The sequence below is a fragment of the Oncorhynchus kisutch genome, linkage group LG13, assembly GCF_002021735.2.
Source record: "Oncorhynchus kisutch isolate 150728-3 linkage group LG13, Okis_V2, whole genome shotgun sequence".
NCBI classification, from domain to species: Eukaryota; Metazoa; Chordata; class Actinopteri; order Salmoniformes; family Salmonidae; genus Oncorhynchus; species Oncorhynchus kisutch.
In genome coordinates this window covers 27376564-27389902 of record NC_034186.2, presented here as the reverse complement: position 1 = coordinate 27389902, position 13339 = coordinate 27376564, and the positions used below count along the sequence as shown (strand labels likewise).

The following is a 13339-nucleotide window of genomic DNA, read 5'->3' as shown; positions in this document are numbered from 1 at the left end:
AATGTTTTCCACAATAAAACACACGTCAACTCATGGGACCTTCACCAGAGAAGGGGAGACAAGACGAGGAGAGGTGATGAGGGGAAACGAGTGGAGAGGAGGGAATTGAAGTGTGAGAAACAGAAGAGAAAACATTCACTGTGTTCCTTCCGTAAAGAGAAATAAAACTAAGGATGGCAGAATGTTTATGGTTTATTATACACTTCTCTTGGGGCACTCCATACACACCCACAGAACCTGCCTCAGTAACACATCACACATACAGTATGAGTATAGTCCTGGTTTGGAGTCTGCACTTTAGAAAGCAAAAGTCTTGGTTCTAAACCCACATAATCCAGGTTGGACAAAGGACACAATACATCTTGAGTTCTTCCAGTTTAAGGAAAGCATATAGAGTGCCTTCAGAAAGTATTCAAACCCCTTCACTTTCCCCCACATTTTGTTGTGTTACAGCCTGAATTTAAAATCGATTCAATTTAGATTTTGTGTCAGTGGCCTACACACAAGACTCCATAATGTCAAAGTGGAATTAGATTATTTTGAAATTTGTACAAATTAAAAGCTGAAATGTCTTGAGTCAATATTGTATTCCACCCCTTTGTTATGGCAAGCCTAAATAAGTTCAAGAGTAAAAAATATGCTTAACAAGTCACATAAGTTGCACAGATGCAATAATTGTATTTAACATGACTGACTAACTCATCTCTGCACACCACACATCAAGATAATTTTAAGGTCTCTCAGTCAAGCAGTGAATTTCAAAAACAGATTGAAACACAAAGACCAGCAAGGTTTTCCAATGCCTCGCAAAGGGCACCTATTGGTAGGTGGGTACATATTAAAAAGTAGATATTTAACATCCCTTTGAGCATGGAGAAGTTATTAATTACACTTTGGATGGTGTATCAATCACCCAATCACTACAAAAATACAGGCGTCCTTCCTAACTCAGTTGCCTGAGAGGAAGGAAACTGCTCAGGGATTTCACAATGAGGCTGTGATAGCAGAAAACTGAGGATGGATCAAAGAAATTGTAGTTACTTCACAATACTAAACTAAATGACAGAGTGAAAAGAAGAAAGCCAGTCCAATTTTTTTTATTCCTAAACATGCATCCTTTTTGCAATAAGGCACTAACGTAAAACTGCAAAAAAATGTACCAAAGAAATTAACTTTATGTCCTGAAAACAAAGTGTTGTTTGGGGCAAATCCAACACAACAGCACCATTCTACATATTTTCAGGACAATAATCTAAAACACAAGGCCAATTATATGCTGGAGTTGCTTACCAAGACAACATTTAATGAGTGACCTAGTTACAGTTTTGACTTAAAACTATGGCAAGACTTAAATGGCTGTGTTGTAATGATCAACTAACAACTTGACAGAGCTTGATTTTTTTGATATACTAATTTGCATATATTGTACAATCCAGGTGTGCAAAGCTCTTCGAAACATACCCAGAAAGACTCACAGTTGTAATCACTGCCAAAGGTGATTATAACATGTATTGACTCAGGGGGTTGAATACTTATCGAATCAAGATAGTGTTTTGTGTTTTAGAAATAGATTTTTTTTTAAATTCAACTTAGACATTGTAGAGTATTTTGTGTAGATCGTTGACAATTCTTTTTCAATTTTAATCCCATGTGTAACACATCAAACTGTGGAAAAAGTCAAGGGGTGTGAATACTTTTTGAAGGCACTGTATCAAAAGCACCACTATCTCAATTCAACATCAGAACTGTTTGATTGGCTCAGACTCTGATACCCATAAGTCAGAGTAGGTAGAAGTTGCCCCACCACTGATACAGGGTCAGATTTTGTATCCCTCTAATGGTTATGTGATCTGATCAGGGGTTAATAGCCATATCTTCTTCTTGCTGTCTGGTGTGCCATTGTCCTGAGAGGAGAAGTGTTCAGACATGGCTGCCAGAGCTTGATACCGATGGGAAATGGTGTTCTTCACCTCCTTGGGTAGCTCAGCATAACTACAGGGATGAGAGAGAGAGAGAACTTACAAATCATCAGTGAAACTGGGAATAATCACTATCATTAGTTTCCGTCAATTGGTTCAATAAAAGTCTGCCTGGAAACAGGGGTCCCATCCAAAGTCTCTGGGCCTCTACAATGTAACAGTTCAGATAAAAGACATGTACAGTACCAGTCAAAAGTATGGACACACCTACTCATTCAAGGATTTTTCTTTACTTTGACTATTTTCTACATTGTAGAATAATAGTGATGACATTAAAACAACACCTACGGAATCATGTAGTAACCAAAAAAAGTGTTCAACAAATCAAAATATATTTTATATTTGAGATTCGTCAAAATAGTGTCATGATGTGGCCCTTTCTGGGTGTAGATTGTGGCTCCCTGTACATTTCCCAGCTGTCAGGTTTACATCTAAATATTGTGAAACATGTGATTACTCATTAAACTATTTGTGAAAAGATTTATTTTCACAATTTATTCATATAGCCCTTTGTACCTCAGCTGATATCTAAAAGTGCTGTACAGAAACCCAGCCTAAAACCCCAAACAGCAAGCAATGCAGGTGTAGAAGCACGGTGGCTAGGTAAAACTCCCTAGAAAGGCCAAAACCTAGGAAGAAACCTAGAGAGGAACCAGGCTATGAGGGGTGGCCAGTCCTCTTCTGGCTGTGCCGGGTGGAGATTATAACAGAACATGGCCAAGATGTTCAAATGTTCATAAATGACCAGCATGGTCAAATAATAATAATCACAGCAGTTGTCGAGGGTGCAGCAAGTCAGCACCTCAGGAGTAAATGTCAGTTGGCCTTTCATAGCCGATCATTAAGAGTATTTCTACCACTCCTGCTGTCTCTAGAGAGTTGAAAACAGCAGGTCTGGGACAGGTAGCACGTCCGGTGAACAGGTCAGGATTCCATAGCCGCAGGCAGAACAGTTAAAACTGGAGCAGCAGCACGGCCAGGTGGGCTGGGGACAGCAAGGAGTCATCATGCCAGGTAGTCCTGAGGCATGGTCCTAGGGCTCAGGTCCTCCGAGAGAAAGAGAGAATTAGAGAGAGCATACTTAAATTCACACAGGACACCGGATAAGACAGGAGAAGTACTCCAGATATAACAAACTGACCCTAGCCCCCCGACACAAACTACTGCAGCATAAATACTGGAGGCTGAGACAGGAGGCGTCAGGAGACACTGTGGCCCCATCCGATGATACCCCCGGACAGGGCCAAACAGGAAGGGTATAACCCCACCCACTTTGCCAAAGCACAGCCCCCACACCACTAGAGGGATATCTTCAACCAACAACTTACCATCCTGGAGACAAGGCCGAGTATAGCCCACAAAGATCTGCGCCATGGCACAACCCAAGGGGGGGCACCAACCCAGACAGGAAGATCACATCAGTGACTCAACCCACTCAAGTGACTCACCCCTCCTAGGTACGGCATGAAAGAGCACCAGTAAGCCAGTGTCTCAGCCCCTGTAATAAGGTTAGAGGCAGAGAATCCCAGTGGAAAGAGGGGAACCGGCCAGGCAGAGACAGCAAGGGCAGTTCGTTGCTCCAGAGCCTTTCCGTTCACCTTCACACTCCTGCGCCAGACTACACGCAATCATATGACCCACTGAAGAGATGAGTCTTCAATAAAGACTTAAAGGTTGAGATCAAGTCTGCGTCTCTCACATGGGTAGGCAGACCATTCCATCAAAATTGAGCTCTATAGGAGAAAGCCTATAGGAGTTTGCTAAGAAATTCTAGGGACAATTAGGAGGCCTGCGTCTTGTGACCTGTAGGTATGTACGGCAGGACCAAATCAGAGAGATAGGTAGGAGCAAGCCCATGTAATGCTTTGTAGGTTAGCAGTAAAACCTTGAAATCAGCCCTTGCCTTAACAGGAAGCCAGTGTAGGGAGGCTAGCACTGGAGTAATATGATCAAATTTTTGGGTTCTCGTCAGGATTCTAGCAGTTGTATTTAGCACTAATTGAAGTTTATTTAGTGCTTTAGTGACAAAAGATGTCATGTGATGTTAACCTTTAAATGAGAGTATGGGTTTTTCATATGAAGTTAACCAAATCAATGGCCACACCCACGTGAGCATAGACATTACGTCGGTGTCATGGAACCGCCCTTTTCTACTAAAACGTATAAAATCCACTCCTGATGAAATTCACACCAGACCACGCAAACCCCGGTGTAAGCTAACAGTCTGACTATGTTATTAAATTATTGCGCGCTAACGAGCGTCTGCGTTGCCAAGGGCTAAAATAGAAGTCAGTTCTATTTCTGACGCAGTTCGTGCTGCAAGTCATACCTCGCCCATCTCCTCATTGGTTATACCCACATGGGTGACTAAAAGACGAATGAGGTCAGTGGCGGTAATGCACCTAAATTATGAAAGTTGCCAATCGCATTATAATGTCAAGAGAAGGAAAAGCCTGGAAGGATGAGATGACTAGAAATGATTCGGTTGACCGTTGGCTGATTTTCCTTCACTCTGTGGTCCAACTCATCCCAAACTATCGCAATTGAGTTGAGGTCAGGTGATTGTGTAGGCCAGGTCATCTGATGCAGCACTCCATGGCTCTCCTTCTTAGTCAAATAGCCCTTACACAGCCTGGAGGTGTGTTGTCATTGTCCTGTTTAAAAAGTAATGATAGTCCCGCTAAGCACAAACCAGATGGGATGGCGTATCGCTGCAGAATGCTGTGGTAGCCATGCTGGTTAAGTGTGCCTTGAATTCTAAATAAATCACTGACTGTGTCACCAGCAAAGCACCCACACATCACCTCATCCTCCATGCTTCACGGTGGGAACCACACATGCGGGGATCATCTGTTCACCTACTTTGTGTCTCACAAAGACACAGCGGTTGAAACCAAAAATCTCACATTTGGACTCATCAGACCAAAGGACAGATTTCCACCGGTCTAATGTTCATTGCTCGTGTTTCTTGGCCCAAGCTAGTCTCTTCTTATTATTGGTGTCCTTTAGTAGAAGTTTCTTTGCAGCAATTCTTCCATGAAGGCCTGATTCACAGAGTCAAAAAAGTTTTATTTGTCACATGGGCCGAAAACAACAAGTACAGTGGAATGCTTACTTACAAGCCCTTAAACAATAATGCAGTTAAGAAAATATCTAAAAAAGTAAGAGATAAAAGTAACAAATAATTAAAGAGCAGCAGTAAAATAACAATAGCGAGGCAATATACAGGGGGTACCGGTGTTGAGGTATTTAAACTGCTTCACTAATCACTCCTCTCTCTCTCTCTGCTCCTCCAGGTATGATCCTGTTTTGTTTGTTCCTTTGTAGTTTTGCATAGTTTTCACTCAGTCATTCACACACACAGATCCATGCATCCCTGTACTTTACATACACCTTACATTATGATACTTTCACACCTCATTCCTTTTTCTTTGTTTAAAGTTAATAGTTCTGGTTTATAATAAAGAACCTTTTTGATTGGCCTATACCCGTTGTTCGCGTCCCCTCATTTTTGCCACAGGCTATGAGCCGGCCTGTGACACTATGCATAGATAACAGAGAGTAGCAGCAGTGTAGAATGGGGGGGCAATGCAAATAGTCTGAGTAGCCATTTGATTAGCTGATGGAAATTAGGTAAAAACTGATTTAAGTCCCAGGCCACTAGGAGCGCCGCCTCTGGATAAGCGTTTTCCTGTTTGCTTATGGTGGTATTCAGCTCATTGAGTGCGATCTTAGTGCCAGCATCGGTCTGTGATGGTATGTAGACAGCTATGAAAAATACTGATGAAAACTCTATAGGTAGATTGTGTGGTCTACAGCTTATCATGAGATACTCTATCTCAGGCGAGAACAACCTTGAGACTTCCTTCGATATCGTGCACTAGCTGTTGTTTACAAAAATACATAGGCCACCACCCCGTGTCTTACCAGAGGCTGCTGTTCTATCCTGCCGATAGTGTGTATAACCCGCCAGCTGTATGTTATTAATGTTGTTGTTCAACCATGACTCTGTGAAACACAAGATATTACAGTTTGTAATGTTCTGTTGGTAGGATGTACGTGCTTTTAGTTTGTCCCATTTATTTTCCAGCGATTGAACGTTGGCTAACAGTATGGATGGAAAAGGCAGATTAGCCTCTCGTCGCCTGATCCTCACAAGGCACCCCGATCTCGTTCCACAAAATCTGTTTCTTTCACCTATGAATGACAGGGATGCTGGCCTGTTTGGGTGTTTGGATTATATCCTTCCAGTCCAACTCATTAAAGAAAAATCTTTGTCCAATTCGAGGTGAGTAATCACTGTTCAGATGTCCAGAAGCTCTGATGTCTAGTGGCTGCTACCGTCATAAGAGACGATAGCAGCAACATTATGTACAAAATAGGTTAAACAATGCGAAAAATCTAACAAAATAGCACGGTTGGTTAAGAGCCCATAAAACAGCAGCCTTCCTCCCCAGGACCATCATCAATATTCAGTCTCCTCTGAACAGTTAATGTTGAGATGTATCTGTTACTTGAACTCTGAAGCATTTATTTGGGCTGCAATTTCTGAGGCTGGTAACACTAATGAACTTATCCTCTGCAGCAGAGGTAACTCTGGGTCTTCCTTTCATGAGAGCCTGTTTAATCATAGCCCTTGATGGTTTTTACAACTGCACTTGAAGAAACTTGAAAAGTTCTTGAAATTTTCCTGATTGACTGACCATCTTAAAGTAATGATGGACGGTCATTTCTCTTTGCTTATTTGACCTGTCCTTGCCATTATACGGACTTAGTCTTTTACCAAATAGGGCTATCTTCTGTATACCACCCCTACCTTGTCACAACACAACTGATTGTCTCAAACGCATTGAAGTAAAGAAATTCCACAAATGAACTTTTAACAAGGCACCGCAGTTAATTGAAATGCATTCCAGGTGACTACCTCATGAAGCTGGTTGAGAGGACGCAAAGAGTGTGCAAAGCTGTCATCAAGGCATTGATTTGTTTAACACTTTTTTTGGTTACTACAAGATATCATGTGTTATTTCATAGTTTTAGATGTCTTCACTATTATTCTACAATGAAGGAAATATTAAAAATAAAGAAAAACCCTGGAATGGGTAGGTGTGTCCAAACCTTTGACTGGTACTGTATATTAGAGCAAGCATGCAGAGATCTTCAGTGTGGTGGGTGTGTGTGATATTCTTACCTCAGTTATCCCTCTGAAGAGTTGTACCGGTTCCTCTTTTCCTGGACAGAAGGCAAAGGTACACAGAGCCCAGGCCGACTTATCCTCAAACCCAGCCAGCATCTTAAACTGACCTGGGCCGATGCCCAAAGGCATCTTAAGGCTGTTCATCATGAGAACCAGATGATCCTATATAATAAAAAAAAGCATCTTATGGCTAAGTTCATCATTAGAACCAAACCGGGTCCTTAACAGTTCACACACGCTTACATAATAATTGGTAACTTTACATTTACTGTAAGTAACTATTCATGTATACATAACATAGGCTTTGTAGCTTATATGAGTCATTGATTACCTTCTGGCTTCAATTTATTCAGGAACCATTGATAAGGTGTACTCACAGTCAATCTTCTTGGACACTAGTTTGTAGGGAAACTTGTCCCCCAGGATCTGAATCCCCTGTTGGTCAGAAAACAGAGCAGTATTTTAAATAGCATGGACTTTTAGTCAGACTGCAAAACTTCTGTAACTCAGTTAATGTTATCTTTGTACAACACATATCTCCATCTATTTATTGTCTTTATTTAACTAGGCAAGTCAGTTAAGAACAAAATTGTATTTTATGTTTTACAATGACGGCCTATCAAAAGGCCTCTTGCTGGGACGGGGGCTGGGATTTTTAAAATGTAGAAATATAGGACAAAACACACATCACAAGAGCCAACACTACATAAAAGACAGAACTAAGACAGCATAGCAAGGCAGAAACACAACATGGTAGAAACAAAAAACATTGTACAAACATTATTAGGCACAAACAACAGCACAAAGGGCAAGAAGGTAGAGACAACAATACATCACGCAAATCAGTCACAACGGGTGGGTATAATTTGTGGAACGTTCCAACAGGAATCTGTTCCAAAAACTTCGTTAATAACAAGGATGCCAACAAACAACGCATACAAAGTAGCATGATCAACTCACCACGTAGCTTATTCTTAATGTTTGTCCATAGGCTACCAGAGTGAGGACAGACATTTTTCGGAATAAACCTGGTGAGTGGAAAAACGTAACAAAATTGCCCACTCCCTACCTGGTATCCTGTTCTGCCGCTATACAACTGTGTATGCGTTGTTTGTTGGCATCCTTGTTATTTACGAAGTTTTTGGAACAGATTCCTGTTGGAACGTTCCCCAAATTATACCCACCCGTCACAACTGTCAGTAAGTGTCCAAGATTGAGTCTTTGAATTTAGAGATTGAGAGGAAACAGTCCAGTTTGAGTGTTTGTTGCAGCGAACTGAAGAGACGAGCGACCCAGGGATCTGTGTGCTTTCAGGACCTTAAATATAATGTGACATGCAGAACGGGTGTTGTATGTGGAGGATCAGTGCTGCAGTAGATATCTCAGATAGGGGGGAGTGAGGCCTAAAATTGTTTTATAAATAAGAATCGATCAGTGGGTCTTGCGAGGGGTATACAGAGATGACCAGTTTACAGAGGAGTATAGAATGCAGTGATGTGTCCTATAAGGAGCATTGGTGGCAAATCTGATGGCCGAATGGTAAAGAACATCTAGCCGGTCGCTGGTCGAGAGAACCCTTACCTGTCGATCTATAAATGATGTCTCCGTAATCTAGGTGGTGAACCGTAATCTATTTTATCGGCTAATAACAGCTATCAAACCATTTGATCTGTGCAAGTGTAATCTAAAACCACCATCACATTCCCCGTCAGTCATTTCCATGCATTCACATGGGTTGGCTGCCATGGCTAGAGCCAAAGTAAAGCCTCTAATAAACAGCACACGCTGCAACGTTTAATGTTCACAATGGAATGTCGGTTCTTGTGAACCATTCTGCTACCTCTTCTAGTTTATTTGCGTTTCCAGTCACGGAGACCACAGATCTCCCGGTTGGGACAGCCATGTTGATGCCTCTTGTTGTCCGGAAGATAATCACCAACGGACCAGAACTCGCCGGGTCGCAAAGGCATCCGATTCCACATCAGACAATGACAGGCTTCTGTCAAGAATCTCAGCAAATCAGCATTAGACTAGGAACTCCGCCTATTCAGAGCTATCCAATCGAAATGTAGTTGTGTACAGCTCAGAATAATGTCCGGGTGAACATGCCATGTGGGAAAGATAGGGAGCTGAAAATCCAAGCTTGGTAATACGTTTTTCGACCAATTGACAATCTACCAATTGCTACCGTTACACATGTATAATGTCCTGCATGTTCCTGAATCTTAGCTAGCTTGTTCAAAGCTAATCGAAAGTATTCTAACGTTAGTTTGTTTACAAGTAGCTAGCTAGCTACTGATATAGACCTAGCAAGTGTTAAAGATGAGTCTTCTACCTCGCACTGCCGAGGAGTTCAGTTCTGCAGAGTACTGGGAACGTTTCTTCAAGAAGAGAGGAGAGAAGGCTTTTGAGTGGTATGGAGACTACAACAAACTCTGTGGCGTGCTGCACAAATACATCAAACCGCGGGATAAGGTGAGCAGATACACTGACACCCTGACATGTAGGAAAATGTTCAGACTCCACAGTCAATTTGTCTTCTGCTGAATTTCTTTCTACTGAAGAGCCATGTACGTCTTGTATTATATGACGCACAGAAGAATTCCTATCCAAATGACAGGGTCCTTTAACAGACTCTTTTATCCAACGCGACTTACAGTCATGCGTATCTTGTCTCGTCTGTCCCAGGTCTTGGTGGTGGGCTGTGGTAACTCTGAGCTGAGTGAGCAGCTGTATGACGTTGGCTACAGACATCTGACCAACATTGACATTAGTGAGACGGTGGTGAATCACATGAACCAGAAGAATGCCAAGCAGCGCCCAGACCTGACCTTCCAGACAGTGGATGCCACCCAGACACCCTACGAGGACGGAAGCTACCAGGCTGTACTGGACAAGGGGACACTGGACGCCATGGCCTCCCAGGAGGGGGCTCTAGCTGGGAGGATGCTGGCTGAGGTGTGCTGGTGTGGAGTAGCTTGACAGGGATTATAAAATAGTTTAACAAAGCCAGAATCCCTGCACAGAGTAGCACTCCAGGAGTGTTGGCCACCTACCAGTTAGTAAAATGTGTCTTAAAGTTTATTCACATGCAATAAACCCTTTATGCCTTGTGTTTGTGTAGGTGGGCCGTGTCCTGGGTATAGGAGGCCGCTACGTCTGTGTGACCCTGGCCCAGGAGAGTGTCATCAAGCTGGCGGTGGAGCACTTCATCCAGGTAAAAGGCTTAGGTTAGATGCATTGATAGTGATAGATGGTTGCCTTACCTACTTTAATTCAATTCACTCAGGATAAGAGCATTTTCAAAATTATTGAAATGTAGGTGGGCTGGGCTGTGAGACTTCATTGTCTGGGTGACCCAGAGAGCCAGGAGGTCTCTTCCTTCGCTCTGCCTGTCTTCGTATTGGTTTGCACAAAGTTCCGCCAGCCAATGCCCATGCCCATCCTGGAGATGTGCCAAGGGGAGGATGGTGACCCCGTGAGGCTTCCCGTGGTGGCAGACCTGCTGTCTGTGGTGAGAGAGCGCCAGGCGTATGCCATGCTGAGACAGAGGCTCCGTACAGGTACAGACGCGACCTCTACCCCCTCGTTGACCCTCTGCCACGCCCCCACTGGGCGACCCCGCTACACCCTCACCGTACAGGACTGCCCCCCTGGTGCCAAGGTTCCCCGTGCAAACCACTTTGCCATCTTCATAGGTGAGGGATAGGATTTGTCGTATATCGGCACACCTGGGTGGAAAAACATGGGTATGTTTGTCTTTCCTTTCTGCTCTTGGCTGCATTCTAAACCTGGCTCTTCCTGTCTCAACCCTGACAGTGCCTCAGGGCAGAGAGACTGATTGGCTGTACGGCTTGGCCGAGGGGCGGGGCCAACTAGCGGCTAGCGCAAACTTCAGACGTCTGGTTGTCGTGGCCATGCACAGAGAACAGGAGTATACCGACATGCAGGCTGTCCAATCAGAGCTCTCCCCCATGGTGATGGAACTCGCCCCCCCTGGGATGCCAGCCAATCAGAAAGTAGGGAAGTTGTGATTATTCTATTTTGGGTTGTAGTTAAAAAACATGTTTCCTAATTTCTCTATCATCTGGCCCACTTCACTCATTTTCCCCGTCTCCCTCTCCCCATCCCTGTCCCTCCCCCTGTAGGTTCCATTCCTGTCGGTGGGAGGTGAGCTGGGTTGGAGGGAGGTGGTGAGTCATGGTACCAGTGATCTGAGTGGTCAGTACTCTGTAGAGGATGTGAGAGGAGAGGATGGTCAGCTCTACCGTAGACTGGTTTTCCTGGGTAATGACGGACTGGTCCAGTCAGAGAGCCGCCTCACTAATCCAGCAGCAGGTGAGAACAAACACACACAGTTTTTATTACTTGGTGAGTTCAGTAGCTAACCGTCTCTTTAACTTTAGCAGCAGCCTCATCTCAGAAGAATAAAAAGAGCAGAAGGAAAGCCAAGCCCTCTGCCCCTCCCCCCATGACAACCCCATCCCAGACACCAGGTGGCGCCCTGGAGGTGGACAAAGGCTATCTATGCTGTGCCCACCACAGGGTCATGGTGGCTGGCCTCGCCATGCTAGGAGTGGGCACCGACCACAACAAAGGTAGGTGTATTTGCCAGCATTGTCTGCAAGTCAGTCGCCCTGTGCCCACATACCTGCCAAATAGCAGTCTGTGTTTGACACTTTTTCTCAAATCCACTATTTTTGCCCACAGGATGTTTGGTCACTTGACACGACAGATCTGATGAATCAGCCAAATGTCTCCTGTCTGTCATGTCTCCTATAACTTCTCTGTAGATGTGTCAGTGCTCCTGGTAGGACTGGGTGGAGGAGGGTTGCCCCAGTTCCTGCGGGACTTTGTACCTGGAGCCAGGGTGGAGGTGGTGGAGCTGGATCCAGCAGTACTGGAGGTGGCTCAGGGATGGTTCGGCTTCACACCTGATGACAGGCTCACTGTCACACTGGGAGATGGACTGGAACACATTAACAACATTGAGAGAGAAGGTGAGAGTGCTGGGAGGGAGGGGGACGAGAGAGGGAGATGAGGAAGTGATACCGGATACACATTTAAGGTGGGAGGGGGAAAGTAAAAGGTTGCTTCAAGAGCACATTTGTAACCTCGAGCATGCACACGATTAACATTATTCTCTTACCTGTCTAGGTGGTCATCAGTATGATGTCATCATGTTTGATGTGGACAGTAAGGACCCCAGTTTGGGCATGAGCTGTCCTCCTCCTGCCTTTGTAGAAACAGCCTTCCTGGAGAGAGTTGGCAATCTGCTGACATCTCGAGGTACAGTACGTTTTTTTAATAACTTTCAAGGAGATAGCCTGCTTTATTTTCCAAATCTAAAATGTTACATTTTTCAAAGCCTGGAGACCTAGGTCTTATCGAGGTGTGTCTTGTATCTCACCATATTACACCCTCCCTCCTCTGTCCGTCTCTGTCACCCCCTCCCCACCAGGTGTGTTCATGTTGAACCTGGTGTGTCGTGACTCTGCATTGAAGAAGAGTGTGTTGGGTCGTGTGCGGGGTGTGTTCCCGCGTGTGCTCTCCCGGGGCATCGAGGGGGAGGTCAACGAGGTGCTGCTGTGCTCCAGGGGAACGGGGGAGACAGGGGTCCCGCCCAGCCTGCTGAAGGCAGGGAAGACTCTACAGGTAGCACTGGGCATGAACAGCAGTAGAGCAGCAACCTGCATCCCTCAGATAGACATCACTGAGCTGCTAGAGGACCTGAACGTGGCATGAGGGAGAGGGGGATGAGGAGAAGAGGACAATGTGAAAAAGTATCATTTTAATTCTCAAAATGCTACATGCAATGTATGAAATAAAAATGTTCAGATGTATACTGAACAAAAATATAAATGCTACATGTGATAATTTCAGAGTTGCAGTTCATATTAGGAAATCATTTGATTTAAATAAAATAATTAGGCCCTAACCTATAGGATTTCACGACTGGGAATACAGATGAATCTGTAGAGCGTGGATCAGGAAACCAGTCAGTATCTGGTGTGTCACATCTCCTTCGCATAGAGTTTATCAGGCTGTTGATTGTGGCCAATGGACTGTTGTCCCACTCTTCAATGGATTTGTGAAGTTGCTGGATATTGGCGGGAACTGGAACACACTGTCGTACACGTCGATCCAGATCATCCCAAACATG

General features: G+C 44.2%; 1 protein-coding gene and 1 long non-coding RNA gene across 6 annotated transcripts; one reads left to right on the top strand and one right to left on the bottom strand.

Annotated features, from left to right (window-relative positions):
• Positions 1-174: 174 nt before the first annotated feature.
• LOC109902684 (uncharacterized) lies at positions 175-9121 on the bottom strand. Of its 4 annotated transcripts, none has more exons than XR_002256919.2 (4): positions 9017-9121; positions 7554-7611; positions 7171-7338; positions 175-1992 (listed from the first exon to the last, which is right to left on the bottom strand). It is a non-coding gene; the product is annotated as an uncharacterized LOC109902684 (long non-coding RNA). The 4 variants fall into 4 exon arrangements; XR_002256918.2 differs by having other exon boundaries at positions 8758-9103; XR_004202357.1 differs by lacking the exon at positions 9017-9121 and adding an exon at positions 8246-8367.
• mettl13 (methyltransferase 13, eEF1A lysine and N-terminal methyltransferase) lies at positions 8470-13034 on the top strand. 2 transcript variants are annotated; one of them, XM_020499262.2, is made up of 10 exons: positions 8470-9651; positions 9865-10134; positions 10301-10393; positions 10499-10874; positions 10996-11195; positions 11325-11514; positions 11583-11774; positions 11970-12176; positions 12334-12465; positions 12638-13034. In XM_020499262.2, the coding sequence occupies exons 1-10, from the start codon at positions 9499-9501 to the stop codon at positions 12919-12921; spliced, it is 2097 nt and encodes a 698-aa protein (XP_020354851.1). In that variant the 5' UTR covers positions 8470-9498; the 3' UTR covers positions 12922-13034. The 2 variants fall into 2 exon arrangements, with proteins under 2 accessions (XP_020354851.1, XP_020354852.1); XM_020499263.2 differs by having other exon boundaries at positions 9224-9651; positions 11586-11774.
• The last annotated feature ends 305 nt before the right edge of the window (positions 13035-13339 follow it).

Coding starts and splice junctions, on each gene's coding strand:
- mettl13 (XM_020499262.2), top strand. CDS start 9,499: ATGAGTCTTCTACCTCGCACTGCCGAGGAGTTCAGTTCTGCAGAGTAC. Junction 10,875..10,995: donor CCACTTTGCCATCTTCATAG/GTGAGGGATAGG, acceptor CAACCCTGACAG/TGCCTCAGGGCAGAGAGACT. Junction 11,196..11,324: donor GGATGCCAGCCAATCAGAAA/GTAGGGAAGTTG, acceptor CTCCCCCTGTAG/GTTCCATTCCTGTCGGTGGG.